The following is a 14,931-nucleotide window of genomic DNA, read 5'->3' as shown; positions in this document are numbered from 1 at the left end:
CACTTTTGGATTGAAGAGTTAATTTGAAGACTTGTGCTATTATTATTTTTTTGTTCAATGCTACGGATGTGTGACCGAATTTGAGCTTCTGATATCACTTCTCAAGTGTGCAAGGCAAGGTTGGAGGGCCCCCATTCCAAGCTAAGTACACTTCCTTGTTAATTAGTTTTATTTCTTGTAATCTGGTTATTGTAGAACTGGTTTTTTTTCAAAGCTTTATTTCAGATTGCTTTATGGTTCATGCATGGTGATTGATTTCATTAGTTCTTAGCTTATTCATCACTTTATTAAGTTGGAAAAACAAGTGTTCAAGTTGAGCATCCCTTCTACTAAAATCATGAATTAAAACTAGTTTCCTTTGTTTGTATGCAAGTAGTTTCTTATTGAGATTTTGATATTGAGATGAATAAATTATGATGAAATACCTTATGTTTCTCTTAAGTTAAGAGCTTCTTTCATTAATAATTTATCCATCTTAAGTTCTTGGTTTTAACCTCTGATTCATTAAGTGGTAATTGAGGCAAAAGTAGACTTTTTGAGTCAAGAACCATTTCAATGTTTTTCCTCTTTTTAAACTAATTGAATTAGAGTTGTAGGATGTATTACTTTAAGCTTTTGAATAACTTATCTTTCAAGGTTTGATTACATCTGATCTTCACATATAGTGAACTTGCCTCAAAGCATAAACAACCCGGATTGATAAGAAATAATTGTGTTAATTTAGGTAAACAAATTAGCTCAACATTTTGGCGCCGTTGCCGGGGAGGAAAATATCGTTATAGTTAATAGAAAGATAAATTTAAAAAAAAACAAAAACATTAGTGACATTCCTTTTTAATTATGTTTCTTTATGCCTAGATATAGAGATCCTCAAGGTAGATTTATTAAAAACCCCCCACAAATAGAGATAGGATCATCAAACACCCCAGTTACTGGTAATCCAATAATTGAGGAATTGGCAGAAAAACAAAGAACTGGACAAAGATTAACTTTGATTGAGAGGCAAACTTTGTTAGCTTGGGAAGCAAAGCAAAAACAATCTTCAATTTCTGGAAAACAAAAAGAAATTATCAAAGGAAAACAACCTGTCTTTCCATCCATAAATCCACCTATCTTTCAACAACCTGAATCTCCACTCAAAATTGAAACAAATCAACCAATGGAAGAAGAGGGACATGGATCTGTTATTTTCACTCCTGAACAACGAGCTGAATATGAAAGACAACAAAGAGAATGGAGAAGAAAGAGAGAGGAGGAGGCAAAACAAGAAAATGATAGAAAGATAGAAAATGATCGGAAAAGACAAGAAGATGGTAATGATCAAGAGGCTACCTTTGGCTTTCCAATAGTAGACACAAGTGCAATATTAGGAGAAGAAGTGAAAATGAAAAATATTCCACCTTCTGTATTGCCAAATTTTTATGGAATGTCCACGGAAGATCCTGATGCATTTATGTTTGAATTTGATATTCTATGTAGAACATATGGATACACTGATGACATTCATAAACTTTGTCTTTTTCCTGCAACTTTAAAAGCAACAGCTTTAAAATGGTTCATGGGTTTAGGAGAACAAAAAATAGCTTCTTGGGATGATATGAGATCGGTCTTCCTTAAAAAATATCAAGCTTATTGTAGATCTAGAGATTCAAAGGAAGATGTTTTCATAATGACACAACAAGAAGATGAAAGTTTAGAAGAATATTTGGAAAGATTTGCATATAATCTACAAAAATCTAAACAACACTCTCTAAATCAAGAAACCATTCGAACAATCTTTCTCAAGGGTGTAAGGGATGAATACCTTGACATTTTGAATGTGATGGGTAAAGGAGACATTTCAAACCTACCATTCGAAGAAATTGTTGAGTTATGTCAAGAATATTCTAGAGGAAGATCAAAAACAGGAAAGAGAGAAGCAAGTTCAAAAGCAGCAAAGTTAGCTGTAGGAGGGATAACAAGAGCTGAAATAGGAAGTTTATTGGAAAACTTCAAAACAGACCTCTTGAGTACATTAGGGACACAAGTAGATGTTCTAAAGGCAAACAAGAAGAAATAAGAACAAGAACAAGCTCTAGCAATCTTTTGTTCCAAATGTAGAAAGAAACATCCATTGAGAGAACGTCCTTTGGATAGTATTCAGGTTTGTGGTCTTTGTACAGAAAATCATTCCACAAAAAATTGTCTAAGATTGAAGGAATTACATATGAACTCAATGGAAGAAGTGCCAGGAATAGAAGGTTTTTATTATGTAGCACCACGAAGACCATGGCAACCTAGGATGCCTCAACAAAATCAACAACAATTCCCTCAACAAAATTACCTCTATCCACCTCAAAATCCTTGGACCCCTCCAATGCCATGGCAAGCTTGGCCTCCACAACAATATTCACAACAACCTGCATAAGGTTGGAGAGGGTATGGTTATGGAAACCAGCCACCTCAACAGTATCAACAACAATACTAGCAACAATACCAACAGCCATTTGCATATCCACAATATTCACAGTCCATACCATTTCAACAACAACATTCTACATATCCACAATCCATGCCATTTCCACAGCAGAATCCACCACCGTTGTTGACCCAACCACAACAGTTACAACTACCCACAAATCAACCCAGACCAACTCAATTACCAGCCCAACCAATGGCAAATCCGAATAATAAGGTGGACAAATCTGCATACACTGTAGAGGAAGCAACATGTTTTCCCACATCTTCGATTCTTCCTCTTAATGATGTCGATCTAAGGTCTGGAAAAGTGCTTAAAAAGGATTCTCCTCCAATCATAGAAGAACCAACTGAACAAGGAGAATCACCTGAAACATCACAAACTGAGATACAAATTTAAAAAGGAAAAACCATTACAACTCAAACACCACCTTATCCTAAAAGGTTAGTGGAACAACAAAAAGAAATAACCCTTCCTGAATTTGATATTTTAGATGAGTTAAAAAATGCTTATGTAAAAATTCCTTTGTTGAAGGCAATTAAAGAAATACCAATATATGCTAAAATAATAAAGGAATTTTGCATTAAGAATCAGGGAAAAAGAAGAAGGATCCTACTACAATCCATGTCATTGGTAAACTAGCAAGCCTCATGTCTACACAAACCATTGTAGAGAAATATATTGATCCTGGTATCCCTATGGTTACTATATCAATAAATAATTTCTCAGTACCAAACACATTAATAGACCTGGGAGCAGCTATAAATGTAATGACAATGGAGACAATGAAAACTCTGCATTTAAACAACATTAGATCAACTTCTACAATTTTAGAACTAGCAGACAGATCTAAAGTTGTTCCGGAAGGAATATTAGAAGATATCACAGTCTCTTTGGATTCATGGGAGTATCCTGTTGAATTCCTTATCTTGCAACCAAAAACAAATTTGGGAGGACATCCTCTAATCTTAGGCAGACCATGGTTAGCTACCACTGATGCCTTCATAGGATGCAGATCAGGAAGCATGATTATTTCACATGGAGATGAAAGGAAACACATTACTCTTTATTCACCTGCACAATCAACTTCTTTAGAATTAGTGCTTGAAACTCAAGAAAAACAGCAAACTAAATCAGTTTTAAGTATAAATCAATTCTTTGATTTTAGAGAAGAAGAAGAGAATGAAGACTTAATGGATCTTTTCATTTCAGAACCAAGTATTTTAGAGCAGCTTAGAGAAGTCCAATATGAAGCTGCAAGCAACCTTTTGAATCAATTCTTTCAGGAAACTTGTACTGTTCAAACTTTGCGGAATTCTTTTATAGACATCTTTCCTGTAAACACAATCTCCAATCCAACAATAAAAACAATTGAGGTATATCCTAGTAAACATTTAAACATTGGAAACCAGTTGCAATCAGCACAAGAGCAAGAGGTAATTGCATTATTACATAAATATTCAAAAGCTTTTTGCCTGGGATTATACTGACATGCAAGGAATCCATCCTAGCACATGTATCCACCACATCTATAAAAATGATCAACTCAAACCTGTAAGGCAACCTCAAAGACGAATGAATCCCATGATGAAAGAAATAGTGAAAGAGGAACTGCAAAAATTGTTAAATGTTGGATTCATCTATCCTATTTCAGATAGTCAATGGGTTTCTCCATTGGTTATAGTACCAAAGAAAAACGGAAAGTGGAGGGTATGTGTGGACTATCGGGAACTAAACAAAGCTACACTAAAAGATCATTTTCCTCTACCATTCATTGACCAGGTGTTAGACTCATTAGCTGGAAAGAAATTTTTCTCCTTCTTGGATGGGTTTAGCGGATACAACTAGATTAGAATAGCAACAGAAGACCAAGACAAGACAACATTCACTTGCCCATGGGGAACCTATGCATATAATGTATTGCCATTTGGTTTATGCAATGCACCTGCAACTTTTCAACGAGCAGTGCTTGCAATATTTGCTGATCTAATTCACAATTGTGTAGAGGTTTATATGGATGACTTCACAGTTTATGGAAATACATATAATGATTGCCTAAATAACCTTGAGAAAGTCTTGAAACGATGCATTGAAACAAATTTGTCATTGAGTAATGAGAAATGCTATATGATGTTGACAGAAGGAATAGTTCTTGGACACCATATTTCTGCTTCAGGAATTAAGGTGGATCCAACAAAAATCCATGTCCTAGTTAACTTAATGCCTCCTACAACACAAAAAGAGGTAATAAGTTTGTTAGGCTATGCAGGCTATTATAGACGATTCATTGAAAACTTCAGTAAAATAGCCCAACCTCTGTTCAAACTATTAGCAAAAGATATTGAATTTCACTGGACAAATGACTGTCAAAATGCATTTCAAATTCTGAAAGAAAAATTATCAGTTGCACCCATTCTCCGTGGGCCAAACTGGTCTTTGCCATTTCATATATCAACTGATGCATCTGATACCGCGATAGGTGCCTCTCTTGGGCAGAAAGAGAACTTGTTCAATTATGCAATATACTTTATAAGCAAGAATCTAACACCTGCAGAATTGAACTACACAGTCACAGAGAAAGAAATGTTAGCCATTATACATGCAGTAAACAAATTCAGGCACTATATAACAGGATATCAAGTTTTCATTCATACAGATCATTCAGCAATCAAATACTTGATCAATAAACCCATCACCAATGGAAGAATAACAAGATGGTTACTGTTATTTCAAGAATTTAATATCACAATACAAGACCGACCAGGCAAGGAAAATCAAGTGGCTGACTTTCTGTCCCGCATACATTCACCCAACGATCCAAATCCGGTCGTAGACAACTTTCCAGACGAATACCTGTTTGCCATAACAGTAAATAAACCATGGTTTGTAGACATTGCAAATTATTTATCTTCTGGAAAGTTTCCAACTCAATTCTCTAAAAAGCAAAAACGAAAAATTGTTAGAGAAAGTTCTAGGTATAGATGGGTAAATGGTGATTTATTTTATACTGGTTCATATCTGATGATTAGAAAATGTGTGCGAGAAGATGAAATATTAGACATTCTGAGAGCATGTCATGATGAACCATGTGGTGGTCATTTTGCAGACAAACGAACAACATATAAGGTGCTGTAATTGGGCTATTACTGGCCATCCATCTTTAGAGACTCTAAGGCATATGTCAAGCAATGTGACAGTTGCCAAAAAACAGGGAGACCAATCACATCAGGTGAGATGCCGCTCAAGCCACAAGTCCTCATAGAACCATTTGAGCAATGGGCACTTGACTTTGTTGGACCTATTAATCCACCATCAAATGGAAAGAGGTACATACTAGTATGTACAGATTATGTAACCAAATGGGTGGAGGCCAAAGCAGTGAACAAAGCAACAGAAGATACAGTGGTCACCTTTCTCTTTGAAGAAATATTTGTCAGATACGGAGTACCTAGACAAATTGTAACAAATCAAGGGGCACAGTTTACATCAAAGCTGGTACGAGATCTAACAGAGAAATACAAGATCAAACACAGGAAATCTACACCATATCATCCTCAAGCAAATGGGCAGGTTGAATCAACAAATAAAGTCCTAGAAAATATCATGACTAAAACAGTATAGCTGAACAGAAGAGATTGGTATGAAAAATTAAAAGATGCACTATGGGCCTACACAATCACATGGAAGAATACAACTGGTTTTAGTCCATACCAATTAGTATATGGAAAAGAGGCCTTATTGCCTATAGAGTTTCATATACAAACATACAGACTAGCAGCTGAACTAGGACTAGACCTGACTGAAGCACAACAACAGCGGATCATGGAACTGAATCAATTAGATGAGCATCGTCAACAAGCCATAGAACATATTACATTGGTGCAACAACAAAGAATGAAGTGGCACGACAGATATATCAAAACAAAGACATTTCACAAGGGAGACTGGGCATTACTTTTTGACTCCAAATTCAAAGACTTCAAAGCAAAGTTCACAACACACTGGCTAGGCCCATATGAAATTGACGAAATCTTTGACAATGGAGCAGTAAAGATCAGGACAATCAACCAGGACTCCACCTCATTTATAGTAAATGGACATAGGCTCAAAGTTTATAATAGGCCTATCAGTAAAGAAGCATTTATGAAACAACTGATAGAGGATACAGAACTAGAAATCATGGCACACCAGGCTCAGCCATCTTCCAGTCTTGTAGTTGAATATATCTATATATATATATATATATATATATATATATATATATATATATATATATAAAAACATATAAAAAATAAATAATTTGTTTGCTAGTGAAAACCAGGAACCTGGCACTAAGCAAACACGAATTCATAGGGGAAAACCAAGGCAACTTGGACTCTATGAATTCCTTATTCTTATTCTACTGTTCTCACATAATTTCCATGCAGGAACTCTCCACAGACAACCGACTTAAGGACAAGTCAAATCATAAGCAAGGGGGAGAATTGCATAAGAATTGCATAAGATCTTTAGCTGGAAAGCTGAAGTATAGATGGAACTTGTATTGTCAACAGAGGGTCCTGAAATAAGAAATCATTGCAGAGGGACCTGAAAGACCTGCCAATGTCAAAACGACATGTACATATTCCATAAGCATTACAGAGGGACCTGAAACAAGAAATCATTACAGAGGGACCTGAACAACAATTCAAGAACCAAAGCATGAAGAACAAGGAGCAGCAATCTACAACATTTGATCAATTGATTTCATCCCACTTGTACAGACATCATCCAGGGGAGTATATGTATAGTCATTTTGTGCTTGAAAATTCAAATTTTTCTTAGAAATTTTTAGTCTTTGTTAAGTTGAAATTAGTACCTGAGGATATTCATTATCATTTCATATCCTATATTCCCTATACATACCCTATAACCCTTATACATCATATTCCATTTCATCTCCATACATATCCCCTATTTATTTCATGATCATTAACCCCTAAGTATTTTTCTTTAGAAGCATAAAAAGACCAAACTGGGACAACTTTTCAACCTGCACATACAACTCAAGAATAGTAATGGTGATAATTTTAAATATGACCCAAGATGGTCATTTTAAAATTATAAAGATGTGCATATAATAAAAAAAAAAGTCATGCGCTATATGAAAATCCATATATGCCATATGCAAATATATGTGCTATAGTCCAAATGGTTATAATATGCATGCGCTATAGTCAAAATGGTGAAGTAAAGATTATATACATATATCATAAACCAAAGCGCATGTATATGATATAAATCAAAGCGCATATATATGATATAAACTAAAGGCATGTATATGATATAAGGAAGGGCGTATATAATATAAGGTAAGGTGTATAAAGGGAAGGCCGCGTGCAAACCATATGGCACGACCACGTACAAAGAACAAAACTGTGATTGCATATGTGGCAGCGGGGTATTGTGTATGGCTTAAATGATAATTGCACATCGTTCAAACTCATTGCAATACGAACACATTGTTTAACATCATTGCATATGAGAATGAGTGAGGAGCACGGGTATGAACACACGACAGTGGCAATCATATTATATGGAGCCAAAGGTTAAGCGACTGAATGAAACGACATCAACAAAACGACAATCCAAGTCAATACCGGCCAACACACAGGTACGGGGTAAACACCGTGGCATGGCGACTATTTTTCATTGGACTGTGCGCTGTGCAGGAGTTATGCGCATACGTTCAAACTAAAACTATGATTCAGCCATCCTCATGACACAGTCGGGCAACTGGTCAACAAGACACCCATAGCAACCATACACTGTAACACCAATAAACAAGAGTGCATAGTACACCCATGAAATGGTCATGAACTGACCGACGGTTCTTGCACTGTTTAAACTCGTTCTTCATTGCCAAATAGCTCAGAACGATGGTGTTTGGAGCTGCAAGCTAGTGAAAAGGAAATTGAAGCGGGTTTGAGAGGATTTAAGAAGGAAAATTACCCCGGATTTAACGACGAGTGATCACTGATTTTCGGGATCCATTCAGGTAACAGAGTAGTTTGTTTAAGCTCAACAACTGTGGAATATAGTTGTAAACTGCCTGTAATTAATGGTTAATTATTCTGCCCTTGCCACCAGTCAGTTGAACGAATGAACAGGGATTTGGAGCGATGTTTAACACTCATCAGTGCTCGTTGACAACCAGGTAATGCCGAAACCATGCATTAACCCCAACAATAAGTCGGTTGATAGCAGTTAATAAATATGGCAATAAGATTCACTGCGTAAATCATGGCATAGAGCACTAGTAAATAGCATAGAATTTAAGTTTAAACTTGTTGCATGGATAACACGTTAGGGTATGGGGATCGCATGAGAAGTTTTGTGAACTAAAACGTAGTGTAGTGTTGTAAATCACAACAAAGTCTATAAACAGAGGAGGCAGAGTCTAGTTCATAGCGCCGAAATGTGATTTTCATGGCATGTTTGTTTTGATTGTGCGCTGTTGGTTGAATGCGCACTGTTGGTTGATTGCGCATTGTTTTGATTGCGCATTGATACACATCCTTTGTTTTATTGCGCGCTGTCATCATTTATATAATTGATATATCATATGCCTGTATATGGAAACGGCCCGAATGGTGAACAAACATAATGGATGTGTCTCTGTTATGAACCTTTTTGCCACTATGCGTCTTTGTTTTGACCAAAACAATGGGTTGAAGTCTGTGTGGGCCGAAAGAGCCGTGTCATATTTAAAAGAAGAGCTGTGTAATGTTGGGCGATTTAGTTGCTATGTAATGTGTCTAAAACCGAGCGCTGATTGCCAAAGGGAGTAAGGGCCGAGCCATTTAAAATTCATTTTAAATGCGCTATTTGTATTTTTAAATTTGTTTTGAGGCCAAGAGCATTTTGGCGATTTTCAAATTTTTATGTTGAGGCCGAGATCCATTTGAATGCACTGCTAGTCGAAACATTGTTTGTTTTTAATGATTGTATATACACAGTGAACATATGGCTTGATTTTGGTGACAGTATACACAGTGTAGGGTGATGGGCATACATGGAACAGTATGAAAAAAATTGTTTTCATATGAATTTTGTTTACCAGAACAGAGATTAGCATATTGACAGGGATATACAGGTGTTTGATTGCATGAACAGGGATTTAAAACGGTGCTACTGCAGAGAAAGAGTAAACAGAGGCTGAAGAAATCAAAGTTAAATTGTTGTGAAAAGGAAGGTAAGTTCCTCTGCTTTCAGAATTTCATTTTGAAAAAGAACAATAGTCATAAAAATTTTATTGTCAAGATGAAATTAGTAACAGCAGAAGCATACATTCACTGGTTTTCAAAAACAATGTCAGCCAGAGTAGAGCCAAAATTTCAGATAGAGAGCTGGGGGAAGGAAACTATAGAAAAACTTTACCAAGCGGGGATGATAGGCTTTTTACAAAAATTTGATGGCCACTCTGAAGAGATAACCAGGAACTTTATAAACAATTCCAGTCAGGACCAGACACGGGTAGGAGATGTTATTATTCCTGTGACTCAGGAATATCTTTCCCAAGCTTTAGATCTACCAATGATAGGTGAGAAATATTACAAAGGCCTGCACTTCAAGGAGAAAGCATGGACTTTCTTTCTTGAGAAGAACCAGAAATGGACTTTTGATAGAACAAAGGGGATACCAAGGGAATGGTTCAATGAACCATAGGGTGAGTTGGTTTTGGTCATCCAGAAGTTTTTGACTTGTGATAGAGGATATATTGTTGCCCACTTGTATCATGTCAGGCTTCTACAACATATTAAGGGAGAGGATAGGATTAACTTGCCATATTTCCTATATATGAGCCTCTTGAGAATGATTCAAACAATGAGACATGAACACAGGCCTAAAGCAGTACAGATTTACCACCAAGGATTGATCAAAATCATAGTTGAGTATCAGGTGAGGTCACAAGGCATAGTATGGAGAGAGTTCATGTCTAAAAATTAGTTCATTGAACAGATTAATGAAGTACAGGATAAAATAGAGCAGGAAAATAGAGGATTGATGAATTCACCCTTGTATCCTAGAACAAGAGCTAAACAGCAAAATAACATGGCCATGCAGGAAAATGAAACATCTGTTATGTCTATTCCTAGAAGATTTAGGAATAAAAGTCCCATTGACTTAGACAAGGAAGTAGAAACATATTCTCCAAGAAAACAAGAAGAAAATTACATTGCACAAGAAGTATTTGAGAGGGATTCTTCATATGATGATGCAACAGTGGCATCATTAATGAAAACAACACAAGATTTTGAAAAAGAAATCAATTTGGGAAGAATCAGGGACTTAACTGACCAATTGGAAATTAGCAAAATCCTGGAAAAACAATTAAAAGAGGAAAACAAGGCAAATAAGAAAGATAATGCTAAGTTGGTCAAGGCAAATGAAAAGTTAAACGAAGAGTTAGGGAGGCTGAAACGGAAAAATGATCTACTTTCTAAGCAAGCATTTAAATGGCTAAAGGAAAAGAATATGTGGCAGGCAAAGTATGAAAAACAAAAGGTAAAGGCAGCTTTGTTCAGGGAAAGACATGACTCAGGTTTGGATTGTTTGGTCAGTGCAACACAACAGGAAGCATCTACAGGTACAACATCTACTACAGAGATAAGAAGATCAAAGAGGACTAAGGAAGCATGGGGACATGCTTGATGATAAGCAAGGGAGAGATGTTGGGCCTTAGTTTTGGTCTTATTTTTGCTCTAAGAAACTTACTAATCCATCTATTTTCCATCCATTTTCCCTTCATTCATCCCATTTTGATGTATATTTGATATCCATTTAGGTATTTAATTTTAATTTTTCAATTTCTAAAGTTTTTATGAAAGTTTGGTTTTTAGTGCAAAATTGGCAGATTCAGAAATTCCCGTAATAGCTCTATGGTTGGTATGGTTGCAGAACACTTGGGCACGAATTGAATGCATGGATGGATAACTTGGGAACTAGGACTAAGCCAGCTATGCTTAGTTCGAACAGAACAAGCTTTATTAGGCCCATTTGGTGCTAGTCAATCATGATTAGTCATTCAGAAATCCCATAGAAATAGGGCAGTTTTGAGATTCTATGGGATTGATCATATTTCTTGGGATGGGAGTAATGAATTCGACTTAGATAGATTGATGAGAGTATATGGGTTTGTTTGAGTGAATATAGATCAATTTGTTTCATGAGACTTCTTATTTAAGAGCCAAAACTTTGATGGCTTATGTATTGACTTATTATACTTTTATGAGTGACACTTTTGGATTGAAGAGTTAATTTGAAGACTTGTGCTGCTATTATTTTGTTGTTAAATGCTATGGATGTGTGACTGAATTTGAGCTTCTGATATCACTTCTCAAGTGTGCAAGGCAAGGGTGGAGGGCCCCCATTCCAAGCTAAGTACACTTCCTTGTTAACTAGTTTTATTTCTTGTAATATGGTTATTGTAGAACTGGTTTTTTTCAAAGCTTTATTTCAGATTGCTTTATGGTTCATGCATGGTGATTGATTTCATTATTTCTTAGCTTATTCATCACTTTATTAAGTTGGAAAAAAAAGTGTTCAAGTTGAGCATCCCTTCTACTAAAATCATGAATTAAAACTAGTTCCCTTTGTTTGTATGCAAGTAGTTTCTTATTGAGATTTTGATATTGAGATGAATGAATTATGATTAAATACCTTATGTGTATCTTAAGTTAAGAGCTTCTTTCATTAATAATTTATCCATCTTAAGTTATCGCTTTTAACCTCTGATTCATTAAGTGGTAATTGAGGCAAAAGTGGACTTCTTGAGTCAAGAACCATTTCAATGTTTTTCCTCTTTTTAAACTAATTGAATTAGAGTTATAGGATGTATTACTTTAAGCTTTTGAATAACTTATCCTTCAAGGTTTGATTACATCTGATCTTCACATATAGTGAACTTTCCTCAAAGCATAAACAACCCAGATTGATAAGAAATAATTGTGTTAATTTAGGTAAACAAATTAGCTCAACATGCATCTCATTTTTTCCATTCTGAAAGAGGACTCAGACAGGGTTGTCCCCTGTCTCCTCTTCTATTTTTGATATTCATGGATGGTCTCAGCCGGTTGATTGCATCAGCTAAGAGGGATGGTGATCTTGGTGGTCTCAAGATATCAGATGACTGTTAGCTCACCCACCTTCTGTTTGTGGATGACGTTATTATTTTTCTTGATGGAAGTATCAGGGATTCATGCTCCTTCTCAAAGATCCTCTCCCTCTTCTCATCTCCCACTGGCATGTTAGCAAACCACTCAAAATCTTCCATCATATTCACCCGCACTTCCATTCATGAGTCCCAATATGCGCACCGTCTATTTCCTTATGGCATCAATCCTCTAGATCAGGGACTAAAATACCTGGGATTCTGGATCAAGCCTGTCAGTCAGAAGATTGCTGATTGGACTTGGCTCGTATCAAAACTGGAGAAGAGGCTAAAAATTTGGAGTCACCGATACTTATCAAGAGCCGGTAGACTTGTACTGGTAAAATCGGTCCTTGAGGCCACACCTGTTTATTGGATGGCACTTGCTTGGATACCTAGAAACATCTTGGCCAGACTTCACCAAATCTGCAACAGATTTCTATGGAATGGGAACCAAGACAAGAGGATTTTTGCCTGGGTGGCCTGGAATAGGATAGCTTTGCCCAAGAAATGGGGAGGTTGGGGCTTAAAAGACCTGCCTCTTTTCGCACAGGCACTTGCTGCTAAAATGGGGTGGACTTTGGACTAGCATATCATATCATAAATACGTTTGGCCAATGAATATCATGGAATGGATTCGACTCCCAAATTGGCCCAAAACTGGCATCTCATCTGTCTGGAAGGCACTTCTTCATTCATTGCCTCTCATCAGGGACAATCTGATTTGGAGAATAAATAATGGACAGTCGGCTCGCATTGGTATTGATCCTTGGATTGGGAGCGGTGGAAGACATCGTTTAACCAGGAATCTTATACAGCATATACACTCCCAAGATATCAAGGTCATAGCCAACATTGCGGATCCTCTCAATACCACCATACTCACTCAACGATGGAAATCCGCACATCAAATCAATTTGCCTCAATGCTGGCACCATGAATGGAATGAATATATTACAGCTCTTCACGAATCACACATTAGGATAAAAGAGGGATCGGATGAACTCATTTGGCATCAATCAGACAGCAGTATATATACTCCAAAAGGGGGCTACCAAGTGCTGATATCACACAAAGTTCCAGACTTGATAACTTTCTGGTGGAAGGCTATTTGGAATCTCACAGCGCCACCTCGGACCAAATTATTCTTCTGGTGTATACTAAAAAACAAAGTCCCCACCGGGGAAAATCTCATGCATCGAGCCATCCACGGGCCTACCTGGTGTTCGCTGTGTAAAAACGCTGCTGAATCGACAACACACCTCTTTCTGAAGTGTACTGCCCTGACGGATCTGTGGCAAAACATATCATCTGCGATTCAATTCACGGGCACCTGGGAGGGTGACGATTTGAACAGGGCTTGGGAAGTTTGGTACCACCGGCACAAGGGATCCAAATTACAGAGCCTCCCTCTTATTATCAGCTGGCAACTATGGTTGGCACGGAACCAAACAATATTTGATGGCAAAACTGTAAGCTGGCCGCACTCATATGCACAGATTATATCAGCTTACAATGATATGCCGGAACCACCCCAACCTCGAGCCCGAAGGCCTTGCGACCCTCCTCACATAGATAAAAATACCCCATGGGCATTTTTTGATGGTGCAGCCCAACAGCAGGGATGCAGGGGCAGATTTATCCTATACATGAGTGAACAACACTACTATAAAGTCCGAATGGGTTTGGGGACTGGCTCAAACAATTTTGCCGAGCTCATTACACTTCGTCACCTCATGCATTTCTCATTGGGTCATAATTGCATGAACATTCATATTTTCGGCAATTCGAAGATCATAGTAGATTGGTTTAATGCTACAATTGCTTGCCACACTCACACACTTAGCAATATATTGGATGAAATAAATATTATGAAGGCACTTTTTAATGATATTACTTGTAAACATATTTACAGGGAACACAACAGCAGTGCCGACGAACTATCCAAGGCGGCCACGTCACTACCCCGAGGAGAGTGGTTGATCCAGGAACAACGAGGGTCAAATGCATTTCAATATTATCATTGGCCATACATAGACCCTCATTACCACAGGGCGGACAACCCATGAACTGAATATCTGATATAAATTTTGAAGTAATTGTACAGTTTATTGATTACTTTTTGGACGAAAAATATATAAAATGGTCCTACGTGGAAATATGTATATAAAACAAAATGATGTTAACGAACATCCTGTGTGATGATCCGGTCAACTATGCTGATATTTCTGATATCTATTATGCTGAGCCATCAAGTTGACATACTGTAGCATGCATCTAC

The 14,931-nt window shown here is 37.0% G+C and overlaps 1 protein-coding gene across 1 annotated transcript; it reads left to right on the top strand.

Annotated features, from left to right (window-relative positions):
- The first annotated feature begins 13,276 nt into the window (after nt 1-13,276).
- LOC149149625 (uncharacterized) lies at nt 13,277-14,719 on the top strand. The gene has a single exon (XM_089442540.1). It carries the CDS (start codon nt 13,277-13,279, stop codon nt 14,717-14,719), a length of 1,443 nt encoding a protein of 480 aa, XP_089298666.1.
- The last annotated feature ends 212 nt before the right edge of the window (nt 14,720-14,931 follow it).

This window comes from Pinus tabuliformis, chromosome 9 (genome assembly GCF_031772625.1).
Source record: "Pinus tabuliformis cultivar Carrire ecotype Pingquan chromosome 9, CPIR1, whole genome shotgun sequence".
Taxonomy (NCBI): Eukaryota; Viridiplantae; Streptophyta; class Pinopsida; order Pinales; family Pinaceae; genus Pinus; species Pinus tabuliformis.
Note: the sequence above shows the minus strand (reverse complement) of the source record. Positions and strands in the feature narration are given on the sequence as shown.